Source organism: Zalophus californianus, chromosome 4 (assembly GCF_009762305.2).
Source record: "Zalophus californianus isolate mZalCal1 chromosome 4, mZalCal1.pri.v2, whole genome shotgun sequence".
Classification (NCBI taxonomy): Eukaryota; Metazoa; Chordata; class Mammalia; order Carnivora; family Otariidae; genus Zalophus; species Zalophus californianus.
The window spans coordinates 23,665,833-23,680,216 of NC_045598.1; the positions used below are offsets into that span (position 1 = coordinate 23,665,833).

General features: G+C 41.7%; 1 protein-coding gene across 1 annotated transcript in view; it reads left to right on the top strand.

Annotated features, from left to right (window-relative positions):
- ZCCHC17 (zinc finger CCHC-type containing 17) overlaps positions 1-14,384 on the top strand; it is a 57,417-nt gene that overhangs the window by 32,221 nt on the left and 10,812 nt on the right. Inside the window, exons 5-7 of the mRNA XM_027580971.1 lie at positions 472-563; positions 6,914-7,014; positions 8,744-8,889. Coding sequence (XP_027436772.1) covers positions 472-563; positions 6,914-7,014; positions 8,744-8,889 — 339 coding nt within the window. The remainder of the gene's footprint in view (positions 1-471; positions 564-6,913; positions 7,015-8,743; positions 8,890-14,384) is intronic.

Genomic DNA, 14,384 nt, shown 5'->3' on the forward strand with positions numbered 1-14,384 from the left:
CAAGTGATGGAGGAAGCAAAAGAGGACCAACATAGTTAACAATTGCCTTCATGTTTAAAAATGCACTAGACCAAGTCCAAAAGGGGATCTAGTCTAGTCTGGAATGTTTGGGAAACACATTCTGGGCTCATGGATCTCTGAACCCATCATTATGCTGAACTTACGTGGAAAAAACAGCATTTATTTTCTGCCTGGTTACCTCCACAGGCCTTGAATTTCTGACAACCATTTCTGTCTTTCCTCCCCAGAAGGACAAGAATGAGATAAAAACAATTTCCTAGAGTTATTCTGCCACAAGATCTATTTATAGTGCTCATTAGTACCCCCAGTGTTCCTAGTACAGGACCTCAGCCATTAGAGAAGCTCAGTGTTTGTTATGATGATAAAAGCTTTGATGCTTAGTTAGATTTTAGACCAGCAGTCTAAATGGTGTACTCTTAGCTGTTGGTGACTTTGCTTTTGTCTTTACAGATGAAAAATGATAGGATAAAAGTGTCCCTCTCCATGAAAGTTGTCAACCAAGGGACTGGGAAAGACCTCGACCCTAACAACGTTATCATTGAGTAGGTAAAAGGTTTGGAAAGGCTACAATGCTACTTCTCAAACCACAGAATGCAGTAGTGAATCAGGCTGACCTAGGAACTCTGCCATTTATAGTCTGATATTGATGAGTTATGTAGCCCTTGTGATCCTTGGATTTCGATAACACCATACTGCATAGAGTTCTAAGATTGGATGCTCACATGCAGAGCATAGAAATGCTCCATCAGTGGTTTTGTTTCCTTCCCCTTATTCTTTGTCTGCCCTTTAACCGGTTAGCCAACAGGCATTCATTAAGCACCTGCTACTTGTCTCTCTCCTAGCACAGGGGCTCAAAAAAGATAAAGACCATGTGGAAGAGTAGGGTAATCTAGAAGCAACTCCAGTAGGGTTTAATGCATCTTGGGATAACTGTGTTCTGAATATGACATCTTACTTTCATTGGTTCTTCTGACCTTTCATTTAGGAATGGAAGATTTGCTATACATGTAGGCTAATATCTGGTGATATAAGGAATTTGCTATCTGTCTCAAAGTCTTTCTTGAATGTATGCCAGTGATTTCTGATCAGGGGTTCCTAGCTCCCTAAAGTTCTGTGAAGGGTTTCTGAACTGTTTCCAGTGTTTCAGAAAACCAAACAAAATCATGCATTTACCTTCAGGTTAACCATGACTTTACTGTATTGCTTTTGATGTTAAAATATCACATTGTTTATCTCATGCTAATTAGGTGCTCTCAGTGGCAATTACATTATTGATTAATTTATTTGTTTTTTTTAAAGATTTATTTATTTGAGAGAGAGAGAGAGAGCATGAGAGGGGGGAGAAGGGGTCGGAGGGAGAAGCAGACTCCCTGCTGAGCAGAGAGCCTGATGGCGGGGGTCATGACCTGAGCCTAAGGCAGACGCTTAACCGACTGAGCCACTCAGGTGCCTCAGTTATTGATTAATTTAAAAAACAGGAAAAAAATAAATGTTTGAGTGGGATCTTGGTGGGGAAAAGTTTGGAAACCCTTATGTTTATAGTTCTAAGCAAAATCACTGTGGATACAAAGTAATTTTACCTAAAAGGGAGGGAATTGATATTGGATACATACTTTGTGCCAGGCATTATGCAAGGTAGTTTATGTACATTTGTGTGTCTGATTCTCATAACCTCCAAAGTGGGTATTATCTCCATTTTACTTTATATTCTTAGTTTCTTTCTTTCTTTCTTTCTTCTCTTTTTTTTTTTTTAAGATTTTATTTTTTTGACAGAGCACAAGCAGGGGAAGTGACAGGCAGAGGGAGAAGCAGGCTCCTCACTGATCAGGGAGCCCGATGCAGGGCTCGATCCCAGGACCCTAGGATCATGACCTCAGCCAAAGGCAGATGCTTAACTGACTAAACCACCCAGGCACCCCCCACCCCTTTTTTTCCTAAAGATTTTAGTTTTGAGCACCTGGGTGGCTCAGTTGGTCGAGCATCTGACTCTGATTTCAGCTCAGGTCATGATCTCAGGGTCCTGAGATCCAGCCCCGTGTTGGGCTTCCTACTCAGGGTGGTGTCTGCTTGTCTCCCTCTCCCCCTCTCCCTCTGCCTCTCCCCATGTGTGTACTCTTTCTCTCTAAGTAAATAAATTTTGAAAAAAAAAAAGATTTTATTTTTAAGCAATCTCCACACCCAATGTGGGGCTTGAGCCCACAGCTCCAAGATCAAGAGTTGCATGCTTCACTGACTGAGCCAGCCAGACATCCCTATATTCCTAGTTTCTATCTTGATGCTTGGTGATAAGTAATTTCCTTGTGGTTAATGACAAATTATAGTGGGTCAAGGATCTGAACTAGGACATTGAGGCTAGGGCCCTTTTTACCACATGATGCTTCTAGCTGTTGCATGTGACTTAGAGTTTTTCCATATTTCTGTAATTTCATCTCTAAATATTGACATGTTTGTAAGTCTGATTATTGACAAAACACCTTTCAGTTATAGTAGAAATGTTTTATAACTCAGAGCTCAGTAATATTATTTAAGTCTGGCATTTACTGATTACATTATAATAAGTTGCTTCTGCTCCGAAGAATCCTGTGCTATGTACATATGACTCATTAAAAAGCAATGGAATTTCCCAAAGTCACCCTTGTAGGGGTAAAATGTAAAATAAGTAAAATAAAAGCTTCTTCTCTGTCTCAAAACAAGGGTAGAGAAGGGAAAGTGCTCCCTGGTTTTGGGCTGTACAGGTCTCTATGTATAGGCTATTTCTAGTAATAACCAAGTGGCCAAACAGTAACTTTTGTTGTAAACTATTTCTAGAGCTGCATCCAGGAAAGAAGCACGATATAGTGGAATGATGAGAGGTTTTAGAGTTAGATGTAAATCAGAAAGAGTCCTAGTTCTGCTGCAAACTAGTATATGACCTTAAGCAGATTCCTCTTCTCTGACCCTCAGCTTCTTACTATCAGATGGAGGATATGATGCCTACATCTCAGAAATGATGGAATGATTTAAATACAGGCTTGTTTGTAAAGAGCCAGATTAGTGTGTAGTCTGTAGTAGAATCTTAGTATATGGTAGCTACTTGTAGTTATTGTTTTAAAAGATTTCTTTGTTTTTCTTTTGTGATTATCACATCTTTTCTTTTGAAAGAATATATAAGACCTGGGAGAACAAGGGGACACAGCTCTTTCTTATCTCCCAGAGTGCCTGATGTGTAGCAGTTGTTAGTTTGTGCTTTCATTTACTCATTTATTCAACAAATATTTTTTGGGTTCATATTCCATATTAGGTTCAGTGGCAATACCAAGTTTTCTGCCTAAGGACCTTACTGCCTAGTATAATGAGATAATTATGCAGATCACTTTAATATAAGGCAAATGTAATAAATGCTAAAAGAGTAGGTTAAAGAAAGGGTTCTAGGAATTAGCTTGAAGAGGATGAGTTGATTTCAGGCCCCGATGGCTGGAAGAGAGGTGGCATTTGTGCTAGTTCTAGAAGAATGGATAAGATTTTGTCAGGCAACAGGGGAAGAAATGGTATTCCCAACAGAAGAAATGATTTAAGGAAAGGCACTATGCAGGAAAGCCCAGGAGTCTTGGTTTAGGAAAGAGGAGAGTACAGTCAAGTACTAGAACGTAAGACTTGAAAGGTGGTATGTTGGAGTAAGATTGTGGAGAGCTTTGACTTTGACTATCAGTCAAACAGCGTTAATTTTTTAAAAGCCCTGGGGCACCTGGGTGGCTCAGTCAGTTAAGCATTTGCCTTCAGTTCAGGTCATGACCCCAGGGTTTTGGGATCAAGCCCCACATCGGGCTCCCTGCTTAGCGGGGTGTCTGCTTTTCCTTCCTCCCTGCTTATGCTCCCTCTTGCTCTCTCTCTCAAATAAATAACTAAAATATTAAAAATTTTTTAAAGCCCTTGAGGGGGGAGAGACTCCTGATCAGATTAGTCTCTCCTTGTACACCATTCTCTGACCTCACCCTGTTATGCTCAGTGTCTTAGTGCTGTCTCCAGCCATCCACAGTTTGTCAGCTGCCTTTCATTTTCCACCAATATCTGTCTTACATTTCATCCCCCCAGTCCCAGAGTGTTAAAGGGAATCTGTAAATGGAAAGGGGGAAAGGCAGTTTCCGGGTAGGTTTAGCCAGCATAGCATAGTCTTTTAGAAGAGTGTTTGTGGTTCACCACTATAATTATTCACCTGTATGTCTCCCTCCACTGCTAGACTGTAAGCTCCTTGAGAAGGACGGTGTTCTGCCTTTTTGACACACTTACTCGTCACTGGTACTGGTGCTTGCCAGTAAGAGTTGAACTGAACAAAAGAAAGGTTAATTCAACTATGTGCCCTGGATGGATTGGAGGAGAAAACTTGTTACTATGTAGACGCAAAGTAGCGAGGCCTAAACCAGCATGGCAGTGAGCACAGAAAAGGGAGACAGGCAATCAAGAGTCGAATGCTTAACTGACTGAGCCACCCAGGCACCCCAGACATAGTCTTTATCTTTGAAGGCCTGTTCATGGTACAGAGGGTGAGCCAAAATACAAATCTAACAAAATGAAGAGAGAGTAAAATGCTGTGGGAACACAAAAGAGTAATTAACTCTGCCTCTGGTGGCAGGGAACATTTTAGAGAAGATGCAGTGTGTGAGCTGAACTGAAGAGGGACCAGGACAGAATATGGAGTATCTTGGTCTTTTCTGTTTCCTCTCGTAAACCAGTGTATCCCATGAAACTGTTGGCTAAAATACATGAGGTGGGTAGTTCTGTTCTGCTTTGATGTCATCCTGCATTTCTCTGGGTATTGGTGGCTTTTTTGGCAAAATAGTTCTGTTTTTGCTGGACTCTATAGAGACTTGGTGAATAGTTGGAAAAGCTTAGGTGAAGTCAGAGTTCAAAGTTAAAAAGGTTCAGGTAAAGAAAAAATATTTGGGGTCAAGAGCACAGACTTTTTGTTTTAAAGATTTATTTATTTGAGAGAGAAAGAGAGCGTGAGTGGAGGAGGGGCAGAGGGAGAGAGAGTATCAAGCAGAATCCCTGCTGAGTGCAGAGCCCGATGCGGGGCTCGATCCCATGGCTCCGACATCATGATCTGAGCCAAAACCAAGAGTTGGACGCTCAACCGACTGAGCCACCCAGAAGCCCCAAGAGCATAGAAATTTCAACAAACATTTATTTATTTATCTTAACTAATTAATTAATTAATTTTTAAAAGATTTTATTTATTTGACAGAAAGAGCACAAGCAGGGGGAACGGCAGGCAGAGGGAGAAGCAGGCTCCCCACTGAACAGGGAGCCCAATGTGGGACTTGATCCCAGGACTCTGATCATGACCTGAGCCAAAGGCAGACGCTTAACTGACTGAACCTCCCAGGCGTCCCTCAGCAAATATTTACTGATGCTGTTGCTTGCCAAGCTTTGGGCTAAGATGTGGGGAAACAAACACAAGTAAGATATTGTAAAAAGGGCTCACAATCTAGAGAAGAAACAATGTATCAGGCAATAAAGTGTGATATGTGTTAGGACTGCAGTGTGTACAGACTACAGTTGGAGTTTGAAAAAAAGAGTAATTGAGGGTGATACTCTTTGAACAAACATTTTTGAGTCCCCACTCTGTGCAGGTACCGTGTGTGACAGTAAAGGTCAGAGAAAGAGCCATGACAACTGGGGTGCTTAGGCTTTGCTGCTGGCAGGAGTGTAACTGGTAAACACTACAGGAAACTGGCTGGCAGTGTCTGCTGTAGCTGATGGTTACAACCCAATACACTGTTCCACTCCTACCTGGAACAACGCATTTCCCAACAGAAATGCATATATATATTTGTCACCAAAAGACGTGCTAGAAAGTTCACAGAAGAAGCACTGTTCATAGTAGAAACTGTTCAGATACCCATCAATAGCAAAATACCTTATGGCAATGAGAATCAGTGATCCACAACTGCACACAACAGTATGGATGAATCTCACAAATAAGTGAAAGAAGCCAGACACGCAAGGGTCCATACTGTATGATTCCATTTACATAATTTACAAAAACCGATACAACTAATCTATGCTGTTAGAAATCAGCATAGCGGTTACCCTTGGGAGAGGCCTGGTGACTAGAGGGGCCTTGGAGGTGCTGGCAATGTTCTATTTCCTTATTGGAGTGATGGTTTCCTGGGTATGTTCAAATTGTGAAAACCATTTAAGCTATATGCTTATGAACACTTTTCTGTACCTATATTATACTTTAGTAATAAGTTTAGAATTTTTAAGAAATGCTACAGGAATGTGAACAAAGAGATGAATTCTGGCTGAGGGGCTCAGGAGAAGACTTGATAGAAGGAGAGGTGGTGACTGAGCTGAGCCTTGAAGTGTTTGGAGGTGGTGAGGTGGGAGGAGAGGGGGAAAGCAGTATTTCAGAGAGAGGGAACTGTGTGAGCAAGGGCAGCGAACCATCTGGAGAAGGTCAACTAGTCCTGTTTGGCTAGCTCATCTCATGCAAGTAAAATTGGGGCTGGAGAAGCAGGTTAGAGACAGACCGTGGAAGGCCTCGAGTACCAAAGTAAGGAATTTGAACTTTATGTTCTAGAAAGTCTTTGAAGGTCTTTTAAACCCGTGGGTGACCTCGTCAGGGTTACAGGGGCTTAGCGAGCTTGATTAATTATATCTTCATCCTCTGTGCATTGGTGAGCTGAAGTCGTCTCATTCATAATTATTAATTCAGAGCCTGTTGTGAATGAAAAAATATCTATTTCATGTTTCTGCTTTCACCGCTTGTCTCCCAATGCATGACGCTTTTCCTTCTTTCTCCCTTCTACCTGCCGAAGACAGAACAAAAACCCAGCATACTGCATTACCTTCTAGTATCTCTGGCCACATCTCTTAAGAGGGCCAACAGTCAGTATCCTTTTCGTTATAGGCAAGAAGAGAGGCGGCGGCGGTCCTTCCAGGATTACACTGGGCAGAAGATCACCCTTGAGGCTGTCCTGAACACCACCTGCAAGAAGTGTGGCTGTAAAGGTAAGGTGAAGCCTCTGCCAGGCTTGTGATGGACCCTTACTAGGTGGGGGAAGCCACGTGGTTTGGGTGTGGCTCACCCGGCTTTTTAGTCATTGATGGCCTCATCTGCTCACGCTGTTACTCCTCCTAGACTCATCAGAGTTCATGCCCTTTCTGTGTCCTCTTCTGAATGCTGGCCCTTCTGAATACTTTACTGTCACCCCACCCCCTTTGTGGTTGATACCCTGTGTGTGCAGGATCCCCATGTACTGCACCAGGAGGAGTGAGAGTGTTGGATTATGGTTAGCACTGTAAATTTTTATTTCCAAGGACCATTACTATTCTGCAAAAATGAAGTGACTTGGAAATATGTTCCTCAAGGATCCAAGTCAAACCCTTTCTTGCTCTTCTTTGTCTAACTTAAGACCTCCGAATATAGTGTCCTTTTAGTAATAACATAGGCTAGCTGCTTGCTCAGGTTTCTTCTGGTCCTACTCAGGTGTTAAGAGCACTCTCAGCCTGACTTTCCTTGTTGGAGCTATCATGAGAGGGATTGCTAGCGTCTCATTTTCAAAGTGACCTCAGTTTGTCACCCCTTCTCCCTTGCCTTCCATTTACCCTGCTCGCTTGATTTTTCTACAAGAGTTGGTAGCAGATTTGTGCCCTGATTGATGTTGTGGGGGTTAAGCCTCTACTTACCATTAATGTAGAGGGAGGAAGGGAAAAAAAATTGAAAGAATACCTCCTCACAGGAATCGTGGGAACATTCCAGATATTTGGAAAACTGTATGCTGTATTCCCCTTCCAGACACCATCTAGCTTCTGGATTCAGAGTTGTAAAGCAATTTACACATAGCTTTTTGATGATCTCATGGGATCGTCTGTGCCCCTGAAATAGGGTCTGCATAAGCTTGGACAAAACCAGGTCTGCAGTAGCTGTTAAACGGCCCCTCGATAGCACTAAAGGTTCAGGGAGGGTGGGGTCCTTTTACCTTCCGCTTACATCCACCAGGTGTTACATGAGGTAGAGAACAATAATGAGAGATGGAATTTGGCCTAATCAGCAAAGGTCAGGCCCAAGGTGGTTGGTTTTGATGTAGCAAGAAGAGCACAGAGCAGGGAGGCATGAGAGCTGGAGTAAGTTTTCGGTCTGCTGCTTTCTTTGTGACCTTGAGCTACTTCTCTACTCTGGGCCTTTATATCTACACATGCAGAGTTGGATTTGATGATCTCTCAGGCCCTTGCCAGACCTGACAGTCTTGAGTGTTGAGTGCCCCTAGGTGACTGCCTGTCTCTCAGTGTGTTAGTTTGGATGTGAATGCCACCTTCCTGCCAGCTTCCTAAGAGCTATCTTCCTGTAGGGCTTGGCCTGCCACTCGGCTCCCTCTGCTAAGCATTCTGCTCTCTGGAGCAGCCTTTCAGTGTCAGGAATAAGTTCCAAACAGATCTTTAAAAATTACTAAGCCCCATTGCTAATGGAAGGCAGCACAAGCCTGCTTCCTCTGCCATTTCCAAAGCAGTGCCAGTGTTTCCCACAACTCTAGGACCAGCTGCTGGTCTGGCTCTGGTTGAGTGGGCAATGCCATCTTGAGGTGACAGAAAATCTGCTCGGAATCCAGCAACTGCTCTGAATGAACTCAGTAATACTTCTTCAACCAGCTAGCCCCTTTCGGAGCCTCTGGGGAAGATCCACCTGCCAAGAGGAGAGGCTGCTTCTCCCCTCCCTACCTTTTCTACCTCTCTTCTGCAGGCCACTTTGCAAAGGATTGTTTTATGCAACCAGGAGGGACCAAATATTCTCTGATACCTGATGAGGAAGAGGAGAAGGAAGAGGCAAAGTCAGCAGAGTTTGAGAAGCCTGACCCCACGAGGAATTCTTCTAGAAAAAGAAAGAAGGTGAGTGCTATCTTGCTTTTATTTATCATATTTTTTTTGAGTTTTAAAATAAAAATGTACTTTTTGCAGAAATTTTAGAAATCCTGAAAAACATAAAGAATATTAGGATCTCCTGTAATCTTTCCATCCAAAGAGACTTACAGTATTTTTGGTCATTCCAATCTTTTTGCTAGGTAATGATAATAGATAGCTACATCTACGTTTAAACACAAAATTATGGTTGTACTAGGTCTAGTTTATATTTTATTTTTTTCATTATACTTACCAAAATAATTTTCTAGTGCTTTTAAGTGTTCAAAAACTTGATTTAAGAGCAACATAAGTATTCTACCCTATGGCTGTATGTGGTTTATTTAATAATTTTTCTATTGTTGGATATTTTTATTACTTCCAACCTAAATCTTTGGCCACAACTCTTACTGTTTTCTTTGGATAAATCCCTAAATAAGGTTACTGAGTTAGGGCTTTAAGGCTCTTGATACATTTTATCAAATTGTCTTTACAGAAAGTACTTATCTGTGCCCATTGGTGAATAAGAGTGCCTGTCTTGCAGAGTTTGGTCTCTTATGCACTGCTTACAGCAGAACAGTTCACAAAACAGACATATTGTGGTGCAGAAAAAGACAGGGCATTTGTTGCATGCCATCCAGAGAGGGAATGGAAGAAAACTATGCTGTAGTTTGGTCAGGAAATAGTGGTTCTCATATTGTGTAGTATTTTTCTAATTGTGTCCAGTTACTGGGTTTTTGTTTCATTTTGTTTTTTAAAAGTTTCAGCAGTCTTTTGTTGAGTGGTCTTTTAGTTCCAGGTAACGCAACCCTAGGAATACAAAAACTGTGATCAGGTCCTTGCCCTCAGTGGGCATTCCCTACAAATTAAGCATTCCTTCATTTTATAGGGGAGGAAAAGGCCCATTGTACCATTGTAAGAATTAGCTAAGATTGTGAATAATAATTTACTGATCTGTATATTCTCTCCCTGGGTGATCACATCCCTCCTAACACTTTAACTTCCTTGATGACTCTCACATCCCTAACTAGTATCCCATGGGTATCTCAAACTTTGGCTCAGAGTCCATCAGACCCAGGTTTGAGGCCCTCTGTGCTGTAAGCCACCTGTGTAACTTTGGGCCCTCTTTAATTTTCAAAGTAGGATTGTTGTGGTCTTTGATAATAGTGTTCCTTGTTAGGGCATGCCCAGCTCCCCAAGAGAGATAGAAAACACTGACAAGTAAGTGCTTAATTAATGTCGGCTGTCATGACTACGATTCTGTCTTCAGCCTTCCTCCGTTCACACACACACACACACACACACACACACACACACACACAGCCGATTGTCAGCAAGACCTCTACACACACACACACACACACACACACACACACAGAGCCGATTGTCAGCAAGGCCTCTACACACACACACACACACACACACACACACACACACACACACACCACTATAAAAACAACACCAAAGCCCTTGTTTCTAACCTTCTATCTTGTACTACTTGTTTTAATGACAACAATAACCTGCCACAAGGAAACCAGCATGTCATTTATTTTCCTCTCCTTTCCTTCCCACATCTAGTCAGTCACTGAAGTCTTGTTAGTGGCACCTTCTAAGTATTCTTTTTTTCTCCTTCTTCCCACTCCTTCTACTGTGTATTGCACTCCCTCCTGTCTCTGACTCACAGACCATTGAACTAGACCTGGGACATTTTATTTGCCTTTTCCCTCTTAGTTCCAAGTTCCCAGGAGTTGGGTCTAGGCATCTGATTTTTTTTTAAAATTTTATTTATTTATTTGAGAGAGAGAGAGCACAAGCAGGGGGAGGGGCAGAGGGAGAAGCAGGCTCCCCGCTGAGCAGGGAGCCCGATGCGGGACTCAATCCCAGGACCCTGGGATCATGACCTGACCCGAAGGCAGATGCTTAACCGACTGAGCCACCCAGGCAACCCATGATTTTTTTTTTTAAGCATCTCCTTTATCTCACTGCTTGATTCTCTTCATTATTATGATTTTTTTTTTGCCCTCTACTTTAACTCTGAATGTTGGGCTGCTCCAAGGCTGTCTTGTTATTCCCTTCTGTTCTCTAACTACCTCCTCTCTAGGTAATCTCATCCTGTTCTATGGTTTGGAATGCTACTTACATGCTAATAATCCCCAGATTAAGTATTTGTATCTTTATTTTTATCCAAATCTGTAATTCTATCCTTGACTTTTTCTTTGGCACTTCAAATTTAGAAATCCAACTGCCTACCTGACATCTTCATCTAATTGTCAAGTTTGCATCAAGCTGAACACACCCCAAAACTCTCTAATGTTTCTATCCAAAGCCACTCCTTCCACATTTTGCCCTATCTCAGTGAATAGATCACCATTCACTGAGTTGCTCAAGCCAAAATCTATAGGCTTTGGGTTTGGTGTTACTGTTGTTTTCTTTAAACTGTGGTAAAATATCCACAATTAAATTTTACCATCTTAACCACTTAAAATTTTTTTTTAAAAATTTTTTTATTGTTATGTTAATCACCATACATTACATCATTAGTTTTTGATTTAACCACTTAAAAATATTTTGTTTTATTTATTTAAATAATCTCTACATGCAATGTGGGGTTCAAACTCATGGCCCCAAGATCAAGAGTCATGTGCTCTTCCAACTGAGCCAGCCAGGTGCCCACCATCTTAAGCATTCTTTTTTTAAAGATTTTTTTTTTATTTGAGAGAGAAAGAGAGCACACGCACATGTGTATGTGTGGGAGGGGCAGAGGGAGTAAATCTGAAGCCGACTCCCCACTGAGCAAGGAGCTGGATACAGGGGTTCGATCTCACCACCCTGCGATCATGACCTGAGCCGAAATCAAGAGTCAGTGCTTAACCAACTGAACTACCTACGCACCCACCATCTTAACCTTTTTTAAAAAAGATTTATTTATTTTAAAGAGAGAGAGAGAGCATGAGTAGGAGGGGCAGAGGGAGAGAGAATCCCAAGTAGACTCCTCGCTGAGCACAGAGCCCCACATGGGGCTTATTCTCACGACTTTGAGATCACGACCTGAACTGAAACCAAGAGTTGGTGCTCAACTGACTGTATCCCCCAGACTCCCCTTAACCATTTTTAAGTGTGCAGTTCTTTGGCATTAAGTAAATTCAGATTGTGTGCAATCATCACCACCATCCATCTCCACAACTCTTCATTTTGCAAAACAGACTCTGTCCCCATTAAACACTAACTCCTCATTCTCCCTCCCTGGCACCTGGGAAGCACCATTCTACCATCAACTGAGAAAAGAAGGTGAAACTGAAAAAGAACAAAGGCCTTTATTTGGGGTCTCAGAATTGCAATTGGGGGATCACAGATTTTTCTCACTCAGTTAGGGAAAGCCAAGCGTTTTTCTGAGAGAGAAGGAGAGGGGTAATTACATGATTTAGATGAAGAAGAAAAGAACAGACCCTGCTAGTTTGGTGCTGACTGGCTGAGCCACTTCTGATGCCTATCTTCTTGATTATTTTATCATTGCTATCAAGTGAAACTGCCACTGGTATGTAATAATTACCTTCACTGTCCTCATATGATCCAAATACCAGTTGCTCTATTGGAATGTTGTGAGCGGCTGCTTGTACAACAATTGCAGCTTCTGTCCCAGTTCAAGAGCCCATCAGTTTGGAAAGGAAAATGGAGCTTCAAAATGGAGTCTCTTATATCCAGAAATTTTAGACAGTTCCACATGACTTTCTATTTCTATGATTCAGATTACCTAGGTATCTCCTATAAGTGGAATAACACAGTGTTTGTTTTCTTTTAAAAAAAAAATATTTGTCAGAGAGAGAGAGAGAGCACAGCAGGGAGGTAGCAGGCAGAGGGGGAAGCTGGCTCCCTGTTCAGCAAGGAGCCTGATGTGGGACTCGATACCAGGACCCTGGGACCATGACCTGAGCCAAACGCAGATGCTTAACCGACTGAGCCACACAGGCACCCCAATATTTGTCTTTTTATGACTGGCTTATTTGACTTAGTAAACTATCCTGAGGGGTCATCCACGTTATAGCATATAGTCATTTTCCTTCCTTTTTAAGACTGAATATTTCGTTACGTGTACACACTACATTTTGCTTATCCATTCATTTGTTGTTGGCCCTTGGGTTGCTTCCACCTTTTGGCTATTGTGAATAATGCTGCTATGAACATAGTTGTACAAATATTTCTTCAAGATCTGCTTTCAGTTCCTTTGGGTATATACCCAGAATTGGAGTTGCAGGATTATGTGGTAATTCTGTTATGATTTTTTTTTTTTTGAGGAACTGTTGTACCGTGTTTCACAGTGACTACATCATTTCACATTCCTACCAGTAGCACACAGGGTTCCATTAGGGTGTAGTGTTTGCTAATTGTCATTTAGGTAAAAGTAGGTAATGATGTTGTTCAGTTCTTCTATGTCTTTTCTAATTTTTAAAAAAATTTCCAAGAGAGGGTTGTTAAGATATCCAGTCAGACCACATATTTTCCTATTTAAAATCCTTCAGTGATTTTCCACTGTACTTAAAATAAAATCCAAACTGCCTCCTCTGAGAACAAACTGTCTAACCCCACCAGCTACTGCTTTTAGCAGGCAGTACTTTATATATAGCCAAAGCATTGTTTTGGGTTTTTTTATATGTTTATTTTTATAGTTACCTTCACTTAAAGCATGGGATGCAGGCTTTCTATTTCTAATTGTTATAAAGTTTCCCTTTTAAGTAAAACTTTTTTGTTGTTTTTTTAAAGTAAAACTTCTTAAAGTAAAAAGAAATCAAATTTTAAGAAAAATTTTGAGGGGCGCCTGGGTGGCTCAGTCAGTTAAGTGTCTGACTCTTGATTTCGACTCAGGTCATGATCTCAGGGTTGTGGTACTGAGCCCTGTGTCTGGCTCCTCACTCAATGGAGAGTCTGCTCGAGATTCTCTCTCTCCCTTTCCCTCTGCCCCTCCCCCCCACCGTGTGTGGTCTTTCTCACTCAAAATAAATACATAAATCTTTTTTTTAAAGATTTTATTTATTTATTTAATTGACAGAGAGAGTGACAGTGAGAGCAGGAACACAAGCGGGGGAGGGGGAGAGGGAGAAGCAGGCTTCCTGCTGAGCAGGGACCCTGATGCGGAGCTTGATCCCAGTACTCTGGGATCATGACGAGAACTGAAGGCAGTAGCTTAACCAACTGAGCCCCCCAGGCGCCCCCATAAATCTTTTTTTTTTAAAGAAAAATTTTAAGTAAAAAATTAGTTTGTAAACACATGGAGTAAAAATTGTGGCCATATTATAGGAATGGCACTTGGAAAACACTGATTTAGAGCAGTGGGGATATTATTTTAGTTTGGTACTATTTTATGAACCAAAGAAATAAAAATTTATAAAAGCCCCTATCTACTTCAGGCACTGCCTTCCAGAGGCCTTTGTAAACCTTCAGCATTGCCAGATTTAGCCCAGCTCCCACACAGAGGCAACCCCAGAGGATTG